The following is a 22,352-nucleotide window of genomic DNA, read 5'->3' on the forward strand; positions in this document are numbered from 1 at the left end:
CTACAACCTCCCAAGATACTTCAGAAGACCACGACTTAATATGCATGGAGTTGTCTTTCGCAAGAAGAGCAAACGCCTTAAGACCAGTCAGTGGCGCGTAAAGCTTCAACGTTGTTCCCTCATCTTACGAATCGCCTTCCTTCACAAGAATGGTGATGGTGTTATTCTTAAAACATTTGAAAAATACCATAACTTCAAAAAAAAAAAAATCAGCCACAAAACTTGAGCAGCACGACAAAAAGGGCAGTTATAGAGTAGTCCTTCAAGGCACGCTACAGTGACAAAGGAAACCAAAATGCTACGCAATCGCACTACGCAAGCAATTTCTTGCACTGCAAGGCGACGTCACCACCAAGGGGAGAATTGTGACCAAAAGGCATTACGCAACGGTGCCTTGCTGAAGGCTCTTGCACAGCACCACACGGCAGCGCACCACCAAAGAAAAACTGTGATCAAAAGGCACTACACAGCAAAACCCCATTGCAGTCTCTGGCACAAGCACTAGGCAGCTTGCTCACTCTGCCACCAACTACCACATCTCTGGAAGCTTCGTGAGGTCCTAGCACCATGCTCTGTCTTCTTAAAATTAAAGATTCCTGGCATTACAGCAAAGAAATCCATCAGCAGGGAGCACATAAATTGTGCATAAAAATAGACGCATCATATTTTATATGTAATACATGCACACGGTATTGGGATGGTTCAATCAATGTCCTTATATATACATATATATATATATATATATATATATATGTGTGTGTGTGTACATGTCAGAACATTCAATCAATTCCACACACACACACACACATATATATGAATACACACAACCCCAGGATATCAAAGTCAACAGACGGGACAAATATATATATATATATACACATATATGCATGGCTCAAAAAGATGGAAATGGTATGCATGGCGTCCTCAAGCTTGAAACAGACAGGACAGTTACTTTCCACACACACACACATATATATATATGTATGTATGGCTCAAAAGATGGAAATCGTGCTGAGAACAGATAGGCTCACAAAGACTGCAAACTTCAGCATCTCCTACGCGCACCACAAGCCACGAGCCAACTCGCTGAATTGGACATGTCTTTAAGAGTTCTGTTAGAAATATTGAGACTGCAAAAGGCAATGGAGGCGAATGAGGCCTTGCTTCTGGCGAGGAAAATCCACGACAAACAAGACGGGTTAGATAAAAAGATGTCGAATTTGCTCAAAGTGCAACAAGAGGCAGGTTTGACAGCGCAACATGAAACGACTATGGGGGAGCTTCCAGCGAGTAACACACGGACGATTGTGTAGTGACGGTGCAAGGCAGCGGCTGTGCGATGGTTATACGGTGGCTGTCTAATGAGTGTACAAGCAACGGTGCAATCCCATATATATATAACGGTCCCCGGAGAAACAAATGAAATGTGGTGACTATTCAAATGCAGGTCCGTAATTGTGCAAATGACAATGACTGTGCAAACGACCACCCGTGCCTAGGAAAGAAAACCAAAATGAGAGGTGATGGGATGGTGCACTGAAAAAATATAATTATGTACACATACAAAAAGAAAATGCAAGATACTGTTAGCAAGTCAAGAAAGAAAAAAGGAAAATGGTGGTAGAGACATAATGATTGAAATGAAGAAAGTAAGGGAAGGATGACGAATTTCCGTCTAAAAATAAATAAAAGGAAGTAACACATCTTAGTGAGATACACGTTTTGTTTGTATTTAACACAACATACTCAATAAAATAAAGCATGTCCATTGATATCTCTAAGAAATTACAAGTGCGTAAAAAAAAAAAGCAAAAGAAAAAAGGGGGAAGATTCACAAATGTCACTTATGTGAAGCCTCAGTACTTGAAGCCTTAGTACTCGGCGGAACCTTAAAAGAGGGAGGCACTGAAGATAGATTATTCAGAGCCTCAATACTTGGTCGAACTTCAGATGACGAAGGCAGAAAATGCCTCTGGAATACATCCACAAACTTCCGATGGTCACTTTGAATCCGACCTTCGGAGTCCAGTAGCTGATCAAGCTTCCTCTTCATGCCCATCGAATAACTATTTGCAAGCACATGCAACTCTCTATTCTCGCACCTGAGCTGTTTGATCTCTTGACTAAGAGCTGCCACCTCGGTTGTCAATGATTCAACTTGGCGAGCCCGAGTAAGTAAGTGATGGCCCATGTTGGAAACAGAGTTCGCACACTGGACACTGAGAGCCTGGGAATCTTGAACAGCTAGCTCATCGGACCGTCATGAAAGTATCACATTATCTCTAGGAGTGATGAGGTTCCTAGCTACAACCGTAGCCGTTGTTGCATCCCTCATCATAGAGTCTTCAACTGTAAGAGGGCCATTAGAAGAAAAAAAGGACAGGCGCCATATATAACCCTGACGCGGCGCACTTGTATCACTCCCGATACTCAAATCTAAGCAAATGTTAGACAGGTTAGCCATTTTCAAGAATATTAAAAGAAAAAAAAGGTTGGATAGAGTAAAAGCTCAGAAATACGCCGGAGATGATTTTCACGAGCAGGCAATCTTCAAAATGTGCATGTTGACACCTCTTTAAAAGAAGAGGTAACACAACCACTTGTTCAAAAAATCGAAGAGACACCACTCTTCGAATTTCAAAACTCGGATTTTCCTGCGTAAAGTTCGTCAACACTTTTCAGACGTAATATCAGCTTTCGGCTATCACGAGCAACTTTGTCAAAGATCACTGACAAAGTTGAAAACGTGCGAAGTCCATTATTCCAACCACCACACTTTTGTCGACAAGCATGGGGGACAAGGCCATATCCACACTACTATTTGCTATTGGGAAATCACTATATAGTTTAACCTCCATCCTCTATGGCAATACACACATCTAAAACGTTCTCCTTCCTCTTCAAATGCATCTGCAACTAAACCCTTCAACATACTCAGTTTTCTTCATCCCTAGAAACACCTCTTCAACCAATTCACACCAGAGCAAAGGTATCTCATATCACTAGGGTTGAGAGTAAGAGTATCTCATAGCATACTTTCTCCCTATCTTTTTCTTTGTCATCCCTCTTCACTACAGGGCAAGGAGAAAGAGAGCAATCAACCAGCACTTGGAATCAACCTTTCAATTTGGAACCGACGGCCTGGAACCCCTTCCCTGATTGCTCACCTAGCACTGCTCTTAAAGTACCCATTATTTCAACATCTTATGCTTCCAGAGAAGATACCACACCTGCCTGGAAAGCAGAAGAGGCAAGTGAAAATGATGCATCGAAGCATGTGGAGACAAGCACAACAAATACATGTGTTGATCATCCACTACTTCTTCAAAATCAAAAGTATCTCATATCATCAGGGTCGAAAGAAAAGGTATCTCATATCATGCTTTTCCCCTATCATTTCCTTTGCCCTTGCTCTTGCCTGCAAAACAAGGAGAAAGGAAGCAATCAGTCGGAACCTGAAATTAAATGTCCGATCAGAAACTGATTGCCTGGAACCTTTGCCTGGTTGCTTACCTAGTATTGCTCTCGAGTGCTCATCTTCAACTGTCGACGGGTCTCGAATTTCCTTAGTGAATACTTCAGGACAGTTGATGTGATGTTGGCTCTTTACACTGAAGCTGCCAAGCATGGATGAGTCGTTGAGAAGTTATGCTCCGAATGACCATTGAAAGGCAAAAGGTTATGCACAATTTCTGCTAGGCGAAAGAAACAAGCAGAGAAGAATGCAGCACGATGAGCTGGAACAAATCATTATAGCAGGACACCTTTCTCGACAGAACTGCATAATCCAGACGAATGAGTCTAAGTCAAATCCAAGCCCGCCATCGTTGTTATAATCAAAGAGCTCGAGAAGCTCCAACAACCTTCCGCTGGCACTGTCGTCGAAGAGCAAAGTCTTAACAACCCTTGAAGATCATACCGTTCACCAAACTGCTCAGGGTTCATATGAAAATGCTGCTAACTTCCTTGATCTTTCAAAGTAATTTTTTTTTGCAGCATTTGACCTTATCCCTTCACCTTCTTCAATATGAATGGGAAAGATTGACAAGCTAATCGAAACAGGCCATCACCTCCGCCTCGTGCTTGCCTGCGAAGTGTTCAAACCCTGAAAACTACTCAAGATCAAGCCCCAACGACCCTTGAAGAAATCACAAGCCCGATTCAAGATCAAGTATCCACCACCCTTGAATCAAATCCAATTCAAGATTGAGTCTGTGGAAAGTCCTTTGGAGGAAACCAAAAAAACCCTCCAACCTAATTCAAGATCAAAACTGTGGAAAGTCAACAAGCGCAACAAAATACTTGCCGATTCATCCATTACCAAAGCCAAAGATCATTTACCATATGAAGCTCCTTGTGGTCCAAATTTCATCCAAGATCAAGCCTCGACGGCCCTTGAAGAAACTTCCACTAATTCAAGAACAAGCCTCAACGGCATTTGAAGAAACTCCTAGTCCAACTCAAGATTAAGCATCAACGGCCCTTGGATCGACATCTACATTAAGGGACTTCAAAACACATCTTCTACACGTGATAAGCACATGTATACGACGCACTTTGAAGTGGGGGCATTTGTAGACATTGAAATTTCGGTGAAATAAGTATTGACAATTGTATTAAAATTACAACCTCCATTTATTTCACCTACAACACACACTCATCCCACCTACAAAATCCACTTACTTCACCAAACAAATGGATGGTGGTGATTCATTCTCAAAGCCTATAAATAGGCTTCTCCATCAAGCAATAAGGAGGAAATGGACATACACTTTCTCTACTCCCAAATTGGAAGAGAATTCACACCACACCAAAGCCTTGAAACTTCAAAACTCTAAAGCTCTCAAGCAAATCCCGAAGAATCAAGAAAGCCCTCTTCGTTCTTCGTCAAAATCCTCCTTCAAGACCAAGCCCCAACGACCCTTGAAGAAACTTCCACTAATTCAAGATCAAGCCCCGACGGCCCTTGAAGAAAGTGTTCATCATTCATCATCTGTTCATCCTAAAGATCAAGCCCCGATGACCCTTTGGATCAACAACATCAACAAATCTACCCATTACAAAGATAGAATCAGACGCTAAATTTGTAGAAGAGATTGTAACCCCTAAATCATTAATACAAATATTATTTTGCACACGTGTTCTTGTCTCGTTCATTGCAGGAAATCTCGTGTTTACAACTACATCCAAAAAATAAAATAAAAAAATGAAAAAAATAAAAAAATAAAAAATTTGGAGCCTTCTACGATCGCACCTCTTGCCTGGCTCATGAATTGACCCTCGGATGTGATATGGTATGGTAGCGAGTATTAGATGGATAATCTACCAAAGTATAAAGACAAAATGAAATAGAAGAAAGCCCCATATTCTTGTCTAGCAACTTAAAACAATAAGCATAATAAATAATAGGGTGAAGTATCGATTTAGTCCCTAAACTATCACCTCAGTGAAAATTAGATCCATTAATTATTTTTTCAGTAAAATAAGTCCCTAAATTCATTAAAAATTTCTAATTTCATCCCTACTATTATATTTAAAGCTAATTTATTCAATTTTTCGTCAACTTAAGTCACGTGACATACTTTAGAGTGTAATACCGTTCTTTTCTTGCCAATAAGCCCTTAACATTTCATATAAGTTGCGAATCTAATGTCTAATTTACCCTCTAATGTTAACTCGATACACTATTTCTTTATGTAAAAGTATCATCTACCCTCCAACGTGTATCACTTGCAAGTAATGTTACAAATTGACGGAAAATTGAATATAGTAACTTCGAATATAATATTAGGGATGTACTTAGTAGATTTTTATAATTTAAGGATTGGTTTTTTTGAAAAAAAAAACAGTTTAGAAACCTAATTTTCACTTAGGTGATAATTCAAGAACTAAATTGGCAGTTTACCCTAAATAAGATAATCAAAAGTAAAGGTTTTGCAAATGCTAAATGCTAGGATGCTATCAAGCTCTTGCCACATCATGTGCCACATCACATCCCACATCATCATTTGTGAAATTGTTTTATTGGTCTATGTGTAATATTTGTTAGGAAGTTAGTTTGATCTTTAGCTTGCAACAGTTTATTTAATGTGCCCTTGTGTCGGGCAAAGTATGTTGAAGATATTGATTGTATTCTGGTTCTTGAGTAATAGTAATTATTCTTGTGTATACGAGTCAAGGTTCGAACGGAGTCTAACAATAAATGATTTAGGACACACATTCACAATGTGGATTTCGATCTGCTTCTTCATTTGGAAGCAAAAAATTCTAGATGCAGGCCTCAAATCGTCATGCCTTCTAGTGCCGGCAGTAAAGCGAGGGCAAGAAATGTGCCGAGTTTTAGATAAATGACACTAATTGAACGATTTCTCAAAGAAAAAACAGCAACCAAAACAAAGACTTGAGAACAGTTCTGCGCAAGTATCAAGAGCATAAGAAATATCATGATGTGAAACCAACTTACGTATGTCCTCGAAAGCTAGCTCGTACAACTTCAAATTCATTGCTTCCTTCCATACAAGAATCGCCGTCTAACATATGCATTCGCACAAACAATCGAAAAAGTGAAGTCCACCGACATGACATAGCACTAAGAAGTTGACTAAGTAACCATCATTGACCAATGAGTTTGCTGATGCATATTGTGTATTAGAAAGCAGCACATATGCTGAAGAATTATGTGGATCTAACTCAATGAGTTTCTCAGCCGCGCGTTGTCCCCTTTACGTATCTCCATGTAATCTACAAGTAGCAAGTATTGTGGCCCAAATTATAACATTTCGTTCAACTGCCTTCCTTGCAGTAAGGATGCTACACGCAGTGAGGATGCCAAGGAATGTGACATCGTCAGGCATAACATGAGATTGCCTCCTGTCATTAAAGATCTTTTGTGAAACCCCATCCTTGATTTATTGTATTTTGTACTATCGAATTTATGAAATCACCATTGTACCCTTGAGTTGAATTTCATTGACAGTCTCGTCGAAACGCGTAGTCTTAAGTTAATTAATTTATTTGTATTGTACTCGTCATCACAAACGGGTAAGGCGCGAATGGATTCGAAATCGGATGTATAACGAAGATTCTACGTTCAAACTGTTGAACATTTTCGGATATTTGTGTTTCGTTTTATAAATTCTTAAAGTGCGAACCAAGGGGGGGACCCACTTGGGATTCTTGTCCCCTTCCTTCAACCCAATCCAGATTCCCCCTTCCTTTTTGAGATATTTTCTTATCTCTCTCTCTCCCTTCCCTTTTAACTCTCCCCGTGCCCTTTCTCTGCGATCTCCCTCTCCTTTCTCTTTGAGTTCACTTTCACAACAACAACAATGCCAAGACTTAAGGCTTGGACGTTGGATCTCGAAACCCCATGCCAAACTCGATACTTCAACTGTGACAGTCATGATGCACCCTTCCCTGACGAACTCCAACGACTTTCATGACTTTTCTGACGTGGGTAAGTTCCTAGAAACCTTTGGGATGTGTTTTAAGGTTAGATCGAGGCTTGTTGTAAGTTGTTTAAGCTTGTTAAACATAGAAATAGCTCGGAGTGAGTTTTCCCCAGTTTTCTGACGAGCACCACCACTTTAGAGGTGTTTTTTCGGCCAATCCACAGTGAGTTAGCCATCGTGCAAGGTACCATTATGTTCATCTCGTTGAGAACTACAACTTTTGTTTTTGTATCACTTGATTTGGTTGAGTATTGAAGAAGTTATAAGCGTTTGAAGGTTTGCCCAGAAACCAGCCATTCCATGGCTTAAAACCGGGTCGACCTGACCTGATAACCCTAAAACCCAAATCCAAACCCAACTGCTACCCAGCCCAACACAGAGACCTAGCCCACTAAGCCAAGCCCAAACCAAAACCCTTGGCCCAAGCCCAGAAACCAAGCCTAACCCAGATTCCAGTCAGCGTGTAAGCCTGTGCGTGGGCTCTTGTCTTGGCCAACACGTGGAGCACACGCGCCTCCACCGGAGGTACTATGCTCTGCCGTCGTCCATGGCGGCACCGACAACTTTTCCGGCCAACTTTCTGGCGACTTAACTCCGCATGTGGGGGTACCCGAGGTTCCCCCTTAGGTTTTTCGACATCATGAATCTGTTTATGACGTCTGTTTCCCAAAATTCAATCGTTTTAGTATAGTTTTATTAATTGGTCCCTTTATGTGCCTAGGTACGTTTGGTAGTGGCGTTTTCGTCATCCCTAGCTCGCACAACTCTTGAATTATGGAGTATCTGTGAGTGGACCCCTTCTAAAATGCACAATTTTACTATTAGAAATGCATACATGAAAATCATGATTTTATGGATACGTTTTATGAAATGATTATGAGAAAATTGAATTCATGCTTTATGAAATATCATGCTTCACTGGATTTATGCTTATTGAGATATTCACGAATAATGATTTAAGATATGATGTTTGAGCTATTGAGTTCCGTTGAGATATTTACATATATTTTAGAAATATTATGTTCATGTTTTTATTGTGCTTATTCAATGGTTTCTCATACTATGTGCCTACAGGTGAATGATATATATATGGCTTCGGTCGGGTGCAATAGGGGCCTACGGACGAATGAAGATATGTATATAGATATAGATAGATAGATAGATAGATAGATATATATATATATATATATATATGGCTTTGATCGGGTGATGTAGGGGCCTACGGGCTAATGAAGGCCTTCGAGCGATTCTGATACCACTATTAAGCACACTATATATGATATATGTTTTATGAAGTTTTATGGCATGTTAGGGTTTTCGGAAAAAACCTATTACCCATTATACTATTGAGTTTTCATTAACTTTGGGGGTTAGTACATTGATGAATAATTGTTTTAATATTACTTATATATCAACTTAGTTCACTCATGTTTTGTTTTGCACCCCCTCATGACCTAGGAACCAGGCATATGATCTGAGCTACGAGGCATTCCCATACTAGTGACTTTGTGTCCCTTCCGCTTGGACATTCTTGTAATAGCACTTTCTGTTACACCTTCCGCTTGTATTCTAAATTAGTAGTTTGCTCTGAACATGTCATGTACTATCTCTATTATTTTGTTGGTAGTTGAACTTATTATATTATTTTGTTAAGGTTGTATTTGAATATTACATTGCGTAGTTATGCACGAAATTTATATGCATGTTTCACATATTCTCGGCATATGCATTCATAAAATGGCTTGCGTCACCTCGGGTGTCGGCTAGCACGTGGCCATCTCGTTGTCCTTCGGACATCGGGATCAGGACGTGTCATCTTCAAAGTTGAGATTAACTGGTACAAATACAGTAAGAATTAACTAGTAAAACTAACCAAATGCATCTGAAATTTGGAATAAGACACGAGCATATATTAACTAGTAAAAATTACAACTTTAAAGATGTCTAGAAATCATGATATCATCATCCAAGTTGAGCTTGCAGCCTTTGAAAGCACTGAGAAAGTGAAAAAAAATCTATGCCACATTGATGGAAAAAATAGGTGTAAGACAGTTTCCAAAAAAAAAAAAAAAAAAGGTGTAAGACCTTACAGGGACAAGTGAGTAGAAAATTTCACAAGTTGAGGCTAGACTAATTAGTAAAATTTTAAGGTGATACATTTTTCTCTCTCGCATTTGTAGGCATCATCCACTATGTATTGATTTGTGTCATCCGAACAAAGAATGCGAGTATGAAAGAAGAAAATAAATCAGGAAGAAGATGAGTAGTAAGTGGCAAGTGCAGGTAGTAAGGGAGTAAAACTAGCAATATCTGTCTGGTTCTTTTCACCCAGTGGCGTAACACTCTTCCAGGAGCAGAAATCCTCGAGGACCTCGACGCATTGTCTTCAAATGCTCGTCTTTTATCTAAACTTTCCAAATACCACCAGTGTAATTTGCATTCCACACTTGCCTCTGATACCTCTCTAGTCTTACTTTAAGCTCTGTGCTAAACAAACAAACCTTTTGCAAGTTTCCTGGCATAGCCGCAGAGCAATAGCATTATGCATGCACTCTCCACCACCTTTTATGTGCAAACATCACTGGCAAAGTCCTGCATATATAAAATCTACGTGCATTCCAGTCGCAGTCATAGTCACAGAAGCAAAGCCATACCCAGATAATGGTACATAGAGGATCGAGGCGAATTTCAACACTTTTATCACATACTCACTCATTGCCTTGCCAGAAATGTTTTAAGTTCATGTGTTTTGGAATCCTGTGCCACCGTGTAATGCCCTGGGTGACATGTGAGGCAAATACTAATTTCGATATGAGGTCTATGTTGTGCACCTAGTGCCTATGTATTGCTTACTTATTGCCTATGTAATGCCTTTTTCAGGAGTTCATCCTCAATGTTGAGGAGCGAAGCTCTGTCCTCAGTAAAGTACACAACAGTTGAAAGATCGATTACGACACACAAGTCATCGAGATGTCGTCTCTATACAATAGAGAAGTCATCGAGATTTTTTAAATTTTCCTTGCAATGCATCAACCAAACTACTATTATGGCTTTGTATAAAATAAAAAGAAATTAGATGATTTATGAACTGAACAATTGATTACATATGACATAAAAGGTACTTGAGTCTCTAAAAAGCTACAAAGAAATCATAACTTAACATCAATTGCATGGTTGTCTAGCAATTCAACATCATCTTCTCAACGGGTAAAAATGCTTTTCTTGTCCTTAAGTAGAACCACTTGAGTAGAACCACTTGCCTATGTATTGCTTATTTATTCAACATAATGCCATATACAAACCAAAATGAATTACACGGGTAGCGCATACAAGGAGATATATTAAAACTTAATCATTACCAATCACTGAAGCAGTTGAGTGTGTCACCTGACCTAAATCAAAGGTTCTTTTATTAGGACCTTTGCAGTTTGCAGTAGTCATCCCCAATACATAAAAGCTGTCTGCGAGAAGAATGGGTATCAATTTGAAGTTTCCTTTGGTGCTCCCTTGCTGATAAAGAACTTTGGCAACCTACATGTGAGGAGGAGGGGAAACAGACCTGCATTATGTAGCTACAAAACATCGCAGTATGGCAACCAATTATAGGAAAAGTACAACAATAAACTTGAACAGAGGGCCTCTACCACAACAACCTATTGGTTTTCTTCTCCACTTGTAAGTAGAGGTTCCAGGTTTGACTCTCATGGACGGCGAGTTCAAAACTTACTTATGACTAGCTTATTGTGTGATATAACCCGAATCCCCTCCCCAAAATCATTGCTTGATTTTTTTTGGGAACTGTTATTAGCACTCCAAAAATCTCATTCTACACTCCTCACAAGTGTATTTTTCTTTCTAATTATAGAAAGTTTGGAGTGCCAATTGTGATTTTTGGAGTGCTAATAACAATTCTCTTTTTTCTTATTTATAAAAATAATGAAATTGAGGGCGGGAACAAACAAGGACAGAAATCAGTAGAGTTGGGGGAGGCTGTCAAAATCCTATGCTGGATTTCTTGGGGAAGATTGTGAGATAATACCCCAAGCAGTAAAACCGTTGGTTCTAAGTTCTATTTCTGTGTCCAACACCAGTTCACTTATTTCTAGCTGCAATGAACCTAGCATGTGCATAATATGCTTCTCTGCTCAGTGAACTATGAAATTGCAATATAGGAATAGCACTCCGCTCGCATAAATATACAAGGCATTTAGATATATTATACACCCCTATATCAAATTTTCCAGTTGGCTTAAAGTTCGATGAGTTGACATTCATAATCTCATTGTCATTTACAAATGCAAACTTAAATGATCAACTTTTCTGGCATAAAATAAAAAATCATTGATCATAATATGCAGAAGAAAGCTTACCAGTAAAGCTTACAATCATATTATACAATGCAATGGAACGAACGAGCAAACATCACAAGGAAACTGCCAAGCAGTTGACGATGGAAGAGCCTTTCGGAACTGAAAGAAGCTTATGGGACCAATCAATGTTTCCCCACAGCTCCCCATCATCTCCCTTTTCCTCCACCTCAATTTCAGCACACCAAATCTCAATTTCTTTGCCATTTCCCTTCCCTTCCCACAACACAACCAATTTCTCTCCCACATTCGCCATCGTAGCACCGCACAAGAACTTGGGCAGCCCCTTCTCCACACCCTTGAGCTCTTTCCAAGCCCTCTTCTTCACATCAAACCCTCTGATTTTCCCCAAATAGTCATAGCAGTACAGAATCCCATGGACCACACAAGCCCTCCCTCTCCACCCCAAATCAAGCCTTTTCTCAACTCCTTCCCAAACCCCAGTTTTTGGATCGAAAACTACCCCGCCCCGGTCCGCCATGGCATACACGCGGCCGCCGATCATGGCGCTAGCGTGCATCCACTTTCCACGTACCTCAAGTGCAGAACTCGGCACCGCCTCCCAGCGGCCCTTCTCTGGGTCTAGAACCTCCGCCCAGTGCTCGGTCCGGGCCCACGAGTCCACAAGGCAGCCGCCGATGACGTAGACCCTTCCGTCCACAACACCCGCGGCGGCGAACTCGCGCGCCACCCGCATTGGGGGACCCGGTTGCCAGGTGTGAAAGCGGCAGTCGAGGAGCCACACGTGGGATGAGGGGACGTCGTTGACTGAGCCGCCGAGGACGTAGATAGTGGAGCCCAGCACGGCGTAGGCGGCGCCGAGTGATGGGGCGGGGATGGGTGGAACGGGGATGAGAAGGGGAGGGAGGTCGGTGGGGGTGGGGTTGGGGTTGGGGTTTTGGTAGAGTGTGAACCAGGCGGAGGGGTTATGGTGTGAGCGGAGGGTGAGGTAGAGGAAATGTTGGGTCGAATTGAGGAGGGAGCGGGTGGTGAAGAAGAGTGGGGATGAGAGGAGGGAGCGGATGGGTCTCGACACTATCGACAGAGTCGGGTGGTACCAGCGGGGGACTCGGGCTATGCAGTTCAAAGCGACGTCGTCTGGGAGGGATGGGATCAGTTGTGCCGTTGCGGCGGTGGCGGTGGAGGTGGAGGTGGACATGGCTGTGCTTTGTCTCAGCTGATGGTTTATTTGATTAGATTTGGACTTTGGATGATGATATCAGACCATCCCCAACCCAAAATTCTCTACTATTTTTCTTCTCCGATACGCAAGTTTCACCTTCTGATAAAATTAAGTGTTAGGTTGATATGGCCGAGTTGGTCTAAGGCGCCAGATTAAGGTTCTGGTCCGAAAGGGCGTGGGTTCAAATCCCACTGTCAACAAAAATCCTTTTTATTTTTTTCTCTATTTTCCATGTAATACGTAAGCTGACGTGGAGCTTCGCCACGGGCTGTTGCAGAGAAAATAAGGGAACCGTGTCCGCAGCAGATTGCAACTGAAAGGCACTGCTGCTAACTCAACTCCTGGCGCCAAACCTTATCCGCTCAAAGTAAACAAGAGAGAGAGAGAGAGAGAGAGAGAGAGAGAGAGCGAGAGGGAGGCATGGCGAGGTGCCGCTTGGACATGGCTGCAAAGGCTGCTTCTGCTTCCAGTTTATTGGTAGCCTGCTCCTCTTCCTCCTCCGACTTTCATCGTCCCCGCCAATTGCGAATCGGAGCTTCTTCCTCTGCTGTTCCTTCTGGTGTCGACCTCAACACCCTCCAATCCGCCATTGCAAAGGTTCTCCTTCTTATTCTTCTTCCATTTCGTTTTTCATTTTGCAATGCTGTTAGTAATTTCTCTTAAAAATTGCACCATTAGACGCGGTTAACCATTGCTAAAATCACTCATTGAATTTGTGTAGGCTTAAGTAATTAATTAATGTGCATGGAAGGTATATCGTCAATTGGTTTAAAGTTGGATGCTTATTTTTCTCGAAGAAAAATCAACGAGTTGAATATATGCCCCGTATAATTAGTATTCGAATTAAAGTAGGAAGAATATGATTGACAAGCATGTAATGTATCTGCATTTTCTTGCTGCAGAAAGATAGCAGTGCGGTTAAACAGGCACTTGATCAGCTAAGTGACATTGGTTGGGCCAAGAAATGGAGTTCTCAGCCATATGTCTCGCGGCGTACGGTCAGTCTCCATCACAAGTGTCAAGTTCAAGTCCTCTACAAACCCATGCATACATGTACCATACTTGAATTGATGACGATCATCTTTTCAAAGTGTATTCAATCATGAATCTTAATTACTACACTATTTATTTACCTAATTGTTTCGAGTTCGATTCCTAATTTCAAGTGGATTCAACGTTTATGAATGCGTTGGACCGTGCAGACATCGCTTAGGGAGCTGACAACTCTTGGCATTAAAAATGCAGAAACTCTTGCAGTTCCCAGTGTCAGAAATGATGTAAGTATTACTTGTTTGGGTTGCGATACTTGCATCCTTCATCATAGCTTCTTATCCTTATGGTCTTTTGTGCAAACATTGTCTTCTTCTCTGTCACTGTCTCTCTCTGAATCTAAAATTTATGAATTGTATGAAATATGGGATTTGTATCAGACTAGTTTTCTGTGGGTTGTCAATATTGTTCATGATACGTACAGGCGGCCTTTCTATTCACCGTGGTAGGGACAACAGGATTCTTAGGTCTTCTTGCTGGCCAACTTCCTGGGGTAAATTTGATTCTATCTCCTTTTCTCTGTAAGTCCACATATAAATTATACATCAACTATCTAAACAATAGGAATAATTAGGAGACGTTTTCGTATTCCTACATACATACTTATGCAATGATTCTTTTAGGGAATTCTGTAGCATTCTATATTTGAGATGAAAGCATGGATTTTGCTACTTGAACATTAATAGAGGAAAGTTGTCTTTGCAAACCTCCCTCTTTGATCTCGTGATGGTTTTTGAACTTAACGGTCGCATTGTAATGCCCCTTGCATCAGAATATTACTTGTCTCTATAGTGTAGCTTGTTCTGTAAAAGTGGAAGGCAAAATCTCAGTTCCTTTGGTTGTGAATTGATCACGTATTATGCATGTATTGAATAGATGATCAGGTTATATAGCTGCTCGACATTTTCGCTAAACAAAGAAATTAACTTCCGTATGCACACAACTTAAATTTTAATAGAAGATTCAGACTGAATACATGGATTTTGTTTCACCATTGCCGTGTATTTATCAACTGCTTTTTACTGGCATCCATCTTTGTTTCTCTTGCACAATCTGTTGTTGTTGTAGGATTGGGGGTTTTTCGTACCATACTTGCTCGGGAGCATCTCTTTAATAGTTTTGGGTGTGGGAAGCACTGCCCCTGGGTAAGAGCAAGACTAAGATTTTTTGTGTGGAAATGAATTTTAATGCGTCGATGACTTAGTTATGTTTGGCAGTATTTATGAGTTATTACCAAGATTGAATTTTCTTCCATAAAAATTTATCTGTATCTACTGCACTTTAGGCTTCTTCAAGCTGCGATATCTGGCTTTTCATCATTTTTCCCAGACTATCAGGAGAGAATTGCTAGGCATGAAGCTGCTCATTTCTTAGGTACTTCATTAACACCAGATATTATAAACTTCATAAGTTTTTGTTAGTTGCTTTCTTGGCAATTTTCTTACTGATTACGAAATCTCTCTCTGAATAGTTGCATATTTGCTGGGCCTTCCTATTCTGGGATACTCTCTAGATATTGGGAAAGAGCATGTCAACCTTATTGATGAAAGGCTCGAGAAGCTGATATACAGCGGGCAGCTCGATGCAAAGGAACTAGACAGGTAGGGGCATAGCTACTGGAAGTCTGGAACTTAGCATTTTCCTTGAGTAATATTCCACTTGTGAAACTGCAACAAATGCGCTCCTGGTTCGTTTGAGAATAGTACAGCTTTCCTCTGTAAATCCGTTAAACGAATCGTTCCCTATAAACTGATTCGTTTTCATGCACAAACAGTCCATTTGCATTAAGGTTTACCTGTTACAATGTCTTCACTTCACATAAACTTTATCAAAACAAATCCAATACAGAATTGCAGTCCAATTCTGTCAAAGATGTCATGTGAAATCCATAAATTTTGATGGTACTTTAGGTTGGCGGTGGTAGCAATGGCTGGACTTGCAGCAGAAGGTCTGAAATATGACAAAGTGATCGGTCAATCTGCTGATCTTTTCACTCTACAGGTTAACCACCATTTCCCCAAGACTAATTGTTTTCTTTCAAGATAATATGTTTATGTGACCTTAGTTTCCGAGACTTGCCTGTTTATGTCTTGTGTTCAGAGATTTATCAACAGAAGCAAGCCGCAGCTCAGCAAAGATCAGCAGCAAAATCTTACTAGATGGGCTGTAAGTTCATAATTATAAAACCTCCTGCATACAATAAATTACGCTTTGCTAGTAGTAAATAGTAGTGATGATGCTGGTAACTGTATTATGTATTGCAGGTTTTGTTTGCCGGATCGCTCTTAAAAAATGATAAGGTGATTCATGAAGCCTTAATAACAGCAATGTCAAACAAGGCAACTATCCTGGAATGCATTGAAGCAATTGAGAAAGCTGCTTGATTCATTCTGCTCTGCTGCTGCTGTCGCGAAATCCAACATGTGTCTACTGCTTGATCTTTTTCATACTCTCGTCGTTCTAATTTTGCAGCTATGAAATTTGTGAGTTATCTTTTCGTGCTGGATCACAAGATATATTCATTCAATCCGTATCAAGTAAACCCTAAGGCTACAAAGATTATTATTGTATCCTTTGTATTCCTGCATCTCCATTTACCCGGGACTTATTTGTCTAAGGCCCGGGTGATCAGAAAATATTGTGTATAATGTGGTAATTTGAAATTGCTCGGGCCTTGTAACTCAGTTGATTTAGATTTAGAGAAATGCGTCTTCTCTTTCCTGCTGTGATACAGCTTGTTAATGTTTAAATTGCTGATTCTTTTCTAATAAAGTCGAATCTTCCGAAAAAGAAAGACCCAAAAAAGAGAGGTCCCAAGCACGGATTTCCCTCCTTCGTTTTGAGTATAAGTGGTATTCTACACTAATTTACACTAAGAAAGTTTGAGCCTGGGATGTAGTGGTTTGAAGAGGAAGTTCTAACTATCAGGGCAATCCACCACTTGCATGATCTTCCTCCTCAATGACCTAAAAGACAAGAACAAGGAAATAAACAAAAATCGAGATGGCACTTTATTTTGGTGGAAAAAACACCTACTATGCCATTTTATTCAACTGCAATTTATACGACTCGAACGTTTTTATTCAAGTTACATAATTTGTTTCATGATTAACATCTGTATATAGATTATTCTGATATAACAAAGTCGACTCATTCATCTGACTTTAGTTCATAACCGAGTGAATGAGAGATAAAATGAGCATCCATAATCTACAGCCGCCCATACATCGACAACATATTCCTCAGTTGCAAAGCTTCTGACTCCAAGTTATCAAAGCTCGTGGAACTAGGTATCCTCCAACCCCAGTTTCCAAACTGCGCATAGAAAGAAAGACCATTGACATGCTTAAACTTTCTGCTCGAAAGAAAAGATTCGTAATATTCTAACTGTTATGTGTGGTAAAAATTAAAATGGTGAAAATTAAAATGGTGGGGGGAAAGTGTATAGATAGAAGTAAATGAAAAGCCTAAGTGTTTTCATCTTGTCTCCGACCCCCTGAGTCCCAGTAACACAAATTGGGCTTCCGACAATAAAACAGCAAAGGCTAGGATGGGAGCACTCCAAGCATGACGATAATCTGATTTGGTCTGCACTCACCTGCACTGATCTCTATCCCCTAACCATTCTACCAACCAGGCACCCGTTACAAATTTATGTGCATCTATGTCTAAACTTTTACTTTATTTACCTGAGTAGCAGGAATGTTCATCCTCGCAGAATTTCCCAACCTAAGAATATCTTGCATAGGTATGATTGCTGTTCGTGCCACAGAAGATAATGCAGCCTTTATGAGTTCCCATGTGATATCATCTTCTTCAGTGATTGAAAGATACTTCAGGACCTGTGATAACAAATAAAACTTTATAGGCACAAGAAAAAGAAGCTAAATCTTGTTCAACATGTAATGCATAGTTCCGTATGCCAGGGAGAAGTTTCAACAACAAAAAGGAAAAGAAAACCCCACATTGGACTTCTCTCCTTGCTTCAAAACATCCCACCAACCTCGAATCTGTAATACAATAACATAAACTATTAGAAGGGGAAAAGAATAATCAGATGTCAGAATCATATGGGATCGGAAAAACCACTACAGTATTTTACCGTGTCATTGTCATGAGTTCCGGTGTAAACAACTTGATTGGGCTCATGATTATGCGGTAAATGAGGGTTAGCAGCATCACTTCCAAAACCTACATAGGTCATTTGCAGAGGAGGAGGTTATGACAACAAATCATCTAAGCTTAAAGTTGTTTCTCAAAGCTAATTATAAAATACAATAGTGTAATCAACTGGAAAAGAATTCATTACCAAACTGGAGGACGGCCATTCCAGGCGCCCCGATGGATTTCCTTAGCTGAATTACATCCTCAGTGATAACTCCCTGTCATGCATTTTGGATATGACATCACAACTTCGCAGAATCCAAGTTTTTGCATTGATAGTTCTACGTTTTCTTTTTTTTTTGCATTTTGGATGACTTTTGTATACAATCAGCTAAAACATACCAAGTCTTCAGCTATTATGTTAACCTTCCCAACTGCTCTGGATATGGCGTCAAAAAAGGATTTTCCAGGTCCTGCCTACAGTCATTCAAATAATAAAGGTTTCAGATTGAACGTGATAATAAATAACAGAGTTTTAACTAGATAAAAATATATGGGAACCTGACCTTCCATCGTCCAACTGTTGCAACTTTTGCTTCTGTGCACGCATCATACATTAGTGTTATAAAAACATCGATATGTCACAGGAGACGAGCACAAAAATCAGAAATATGTTTGGTAATTTCTCACCAGAAGGAACAGCCCAAAAACCAGCAAGTCCTCTAAAATGGTCTATCCTGAATTCATCATATATATTTTGTGCTCTTCGTATGCGGCGTATCCACCATGAAAATCCTTCTTTCTCCATTGATTTCCAATCATATAGAGGGCTTTGATTCAAACATTAAGATTACAGTATGCTCAATGATATAGAATAGCACACTGACCAAAACAAAATTGAAGGATTATGTATGAGTAGTATAAACCTGTCCCATAGCTGACCAGTTTCACTGAAAGCATCAGGGGGAACGCCGCTAACTTGAAGAGGAAAACCATTTCTGTTCTGCAAGACTAATATATGATCAGTAAATGACACCTGGAACAGCATGTTGTGGCATGAACGTGTTGCTTTACCCATTAAAAATTACTCACCAGCAAAAAATGTTTTTTATTGGCCCAAACATCTGCACTGTGATAACCTACGTAAATAGGCATGTCTCCCATGATACTAATTCCCTTCATCTGTGCATATTTGCGAACTTTCTGCCATTGCCTTTGGAACAAAAATTGTTCGGCAATGAAGACATTTATCTGCACAAACAAAAGCGTGAGGGGAAATGGGCAATGATGGAGTTCCTGACAGTAAGTATACATGAGATAGCAAACTATTAATCAATAAGTAATAGTCAGTCACCCAGATCTCACAAAATGCTGTTTGCTCTGGTAAATTTCTTCCAGTGCTGCAAGATGGCGATTTTTTAAAGGTTCAGGCCACTCGTACCAACTGAAAGCATTGAAACTGCTGTCAATTGCTGCAAAATAAGCCGCATCCTCGAGCCAACCTACAAAATTGTAAAACAAGAATCACAACTGAAAGAGGGACAAATCTACACACAAGCACAGAATAGCACCCTAGTTCTGCATTCATAATTTCTTAGTGCATGTAAATTGCACCAAGGACCACAAGATACCAAGTTCAAGAAAATGAAAGACAGGATAGCTTTTCACCAAGTTAGTAACCAAAATTTTAATACTTTCTTGAAGTAATATAAAGAGGCTAGTTGCAACCCAACTCCATCAGTGGTATTTCTGTGTGTACTTTTGCGTGTGTTTATATATGTTTACATGTATTAAGCATGTCCCTGTATTCAAACTGACAGAACCCAGAACAATTAGAATTATGCCAATCTGAAGATTATCGAACAAGAACTAAATTTAATGTAATTTTACCACGACTATTGATAATGATACGAATATTAGTGCACAAAATGAAAGAAGATCCAACTTGATATATCAGGTTAATTGTAGGAGAGAATTATTAGTGCAAAACAAGGAAATCTCACTTGATATATCAGGGTCATTACGGAAATCTTCAAGCTGACTTTTAAGTTCACCTTCACTCCTAATAAGCCTCTCTGCAGCCTGAGAAAGCACTCAACTAAGTAATTTTCTTTCGGTATCCAATCAGAATCAAACTACATTTTCGCCCCCAAGGTTTGGGGGTGTTTTCTAAAATTGGTCACGAGATTTCAACTTTAGCAATTTACACCCTGAGGTTTTAAATTACATCACCAATTTAAACATTTCGTCTGATAAACAGTTAAGCATGCTGTAAATTTGTTGATGTGGGAACTGCAAGGACCCGCACTACTAACGCTGACTTGTCGATAGAGAGGAGGATGTACAACTGGTTGCATGGTAGAATTCGCCCAGTGGTGGTGGCATGCTGGAATGAGTAAGGGCTGGGGATGAATTTCTTCCACACATCAGCACAACAATGGGTTCCGCAGTTGCCACATCATCAATTTAAAAACAAAACTGATGGTCAATCAGAGAGAAGGTTTAAACTGATGCAATGTTAAAATTGAGAAAATTGAAACCTCTTGGCAATCAAAGCCTCGTGGAAAAGGCATCCAACTGGCTCAATGCCCATCATAGAACCCGAACATGAAAAAAAGAAGAATCAAGAAAGGTAACCCGAGAAACTCCATAAGAATTATGTTGGTGATAATCTTGACAAACAACACTCGGTAGTTGCACCAAATGGCAAAGACACGATCAAGAGTACTAGTTCTTAATTTTAGCAGAAGAGTCTAAGTCATGTATCGGAATCGCAGAAACTCCAGCAGTAGCAACATTGTTTACCTTAGTTATTAGAGGATCCTTAATGTCAGCAACAGTTGAGTAGTTCACACGCTCAGAATCACTGCATTGAATTGAATCAGTGTCACACTACCATCCTAGAGAGAGAGAGAGAGAGACAGAGAGAGAGAGGGCAAGCTTACATTGGTTTTGGAAGCTCTTCCTTTGTCAACAAACCATCCTTAACAAGCTCCTCAAGAGATATCAACAGAGTGTTACCACAATTTGCATCCTGAAAAAGTCATCACCCATCCATCGAGCTCACTTAATTTAAGGGGCCGTTTGATAATAATTTTGTTTTCACTTTTTTTAAAAACTGAAAACTACGAAATGAAATGGTTAACAAACGGCCCCCTTTAGTTACGTAAACTTAGCAATCTCAAATCATCAAATATCGCCTTTTTTTTTCACAATTCAATTTATTCACATATGAGACAAATGAAATGAAATGAAATGAATCCGAGCGAGCAATTGGGTTGTTAGGTTGAACATTTTACCTGACCAGAGTAAGGGGATCCCTCCTCGTTGGCTTTGCGACCAGGAGGGACAAGCGGAAGCACCTGCCAAAGGGAGCAACCCACCTCATGAAGCCAATCTACGAACCGAAACGCCTCATCTCCGAGATCGCCAATGCCGTGGGGTCCACGGAACGACGTCGGGTGGAGCAGCACGCCCGCTCTTCTGCGCTCGCTCGGATCGGCCTTGGGGAACATGTCGCCGTAGTCGAGGGGCAAGTCCTCGCCGACGCCGACTTCGGCGGCAAGAGTAGAAAGGAAAGAGCATTTCATTGGGCAGGGGTTCTGAAGGAATGGAATAATTCTGGTTTTGGGTTGGAAGTGGGTGGGGGAGAAGAGGGAGGAGGTGGGGATTGAGCAGCAGGAGGAAGAGGAGTTGGCGGAGAGCTTGGGAGACAGAGTGGAGGGGAGGAGTGAGAGAGAGCTATTCAGTTTCAAGGCCATTTGTTTCCAGACTTCAAAGAGAATCGAGAGAGAGAGAGAGAGACAGAGAGAGAGAGTGGAACTGTGGAAACGTCGATGGTGATGATGATGAATCACTTGAAGATATTATGTATTATTCTTGTCTCTCTTGCCCAATAAAATGCTTGAATCTCGAGTGTCATGTGTATTGGTTATTGGTTCGCATATCAGATCTATGAATAAGATCTAGTTTGGGAGTGAGGTGCTTAAAAAAAAACACCCATGAAAAAAAGGTGTGAGTGTTTTAGGTGTTTGGTAAACTGAAAAAAAAGAAGGCTTATTTTGGAAGCTGTTGTGAGAATAAGCTGAAATCAAAGGAAAAAGTTGAAGCTGCTATTTGCAGCTTTGGAAAACTGGCTTTTTTTCAAAGCACACGGAGCTACAGTGTTGTGAACACGGAAAATTCCTGAAACGAAAG

The 22,352-nt window shown here is 40.4% G+C and overlaps 3 protein-coding genes, 1 long non-coding RNA gene and 1 other non-coding gene across 5 annotated transcripts; 3 read left to right on the forward strand and 2 right to left on the reverse strand.

The window, feature by feature from the left end:
* The first annotated feature begins 7,223 nt into the window (after nt 1-7,223).
* On the forward strand, nt 7,224-8,660 carry LOC126603204 (uncharacterized). Its single transcript, XR_007616194.1, has 3 exons — nt 7,224-7,456; nt 8,173-8,236; nt 8,526-8,660. It is a non-coding gene; the product is annotated as an uncharacterized LOC126603204 (long non-coding RNA).
* A 1,842-nt stretch (nt 8,661-10,502) lies between these two features.
* On the reverse strand, nt 10,503-13,112 carry LOC126603202 (F-box/kelch-repeat protein SKIP6). Its single transcript, XM_050269966.1, has 2 exons — nt 11,822-13,112; nt 10,503-10,982 (listed from the first exon to the last, which is right to left on the reverse strand). Exon 1 carries the CDS (start codon nt 12,975-12,977, stop codon nt 11,874-11,876), a length of 1,104 nt encoding a protein of 367 aa, XP_050125923.1. The 5' UTR covers nt 12,978-13,112; the 3' UTR covers nt 10,503-10,982; nt 11,822-11,873.
* An 8-nt stretch (nt 13,113-13,120) lies between these two features.
* On the forward strand, nt 13,121-13,201 carry TRNAL-AAG (transfer RNA leucine (anticodon AAG)). Its single transcript has one exon. It is a non-coding gene; the product is annotated as a tRNA-Leu (tRNA).
* A 140-nt stretch (nt 13,202-13,341) lies between these two features.
* Nucleotides 13,342-16,769, forward strand: LOC126603203 (uncharacterized). The gene is made up of 10 exons (XM_050269967.1): nt 13,342-13,598; nt 13,904-13,999; nt 14,204-14,278; nt 14,476-14,544; nt 15,120-15,196; nt 15,337-15,425; nt 15,523-15,652; nt 15,962-16,052; nt 16,152-16,217; nt 16,316-16,769. The coding sequence occupies exons 1-10, from the start codon at nt 13,422-13,424 to the stop codon at nt 16,433-16,435; spliced, it is 990 nt and encodes a 329-aa protein (XP_050125924.1). The 5' UTR covers nt 13,342-13,421; the 3' UTR covers nt 16,436-16,769.
* A 270-nt stretch (nt 16,770-17,039) lies between these two features.
* LOC126603201 (4-alpha-glucanotransferase, chloroplastic/amyloplastic-like) lies at nt 17,040-22,084 on the reverse strand. The gene is made up of 15 exons (XM_050269965.1): nt 21,455-22,084; nt 21,101-21,189; nt 20,961-21,021; nt 20,159-20,237; nt 19,521-19,657; nt 19,248-19,406; nt 19,082-19,158; nt 18,846-18,985; nt 18,722-18,753; nt 18,558-18,632; nt 18,361-18,433; nt 18,154-18,242; nt 18,017-18,061; nt 17,741-17,893; nt 17,040-17,366 (listed from the first exon to the last, which is right to left on the reverse strand). Exons 1-15 carry the CDS (start codon nt 21,914-21,916, stop codon nt 17,262-17,264), a joined length of 1,776 nt encoding a protein of 591 aa, XP_050125922.1. The 5' UTR covers nt 21,917-22,084; the 3' UTR covers nt 17,040-17,261.
* Between the last annotated feature and the right edge of the window lie 268 nt (nt 22,085-22,352).

This window comes from Malus sylvestris, chromosome 15 (genome assembly GCF_916048215.2).
Source record: "Malus sylvestris chromosome 15, drMalSylv7.2, whole genome shotgun sequence".
Taxonomy (NCBI): domain Eukaryota; kingdom Viridiplantae; phylum Streptophyta; class Magnoliopsida; order Rosales; family Rosaceae; genus Malus; species Malus sylvestris.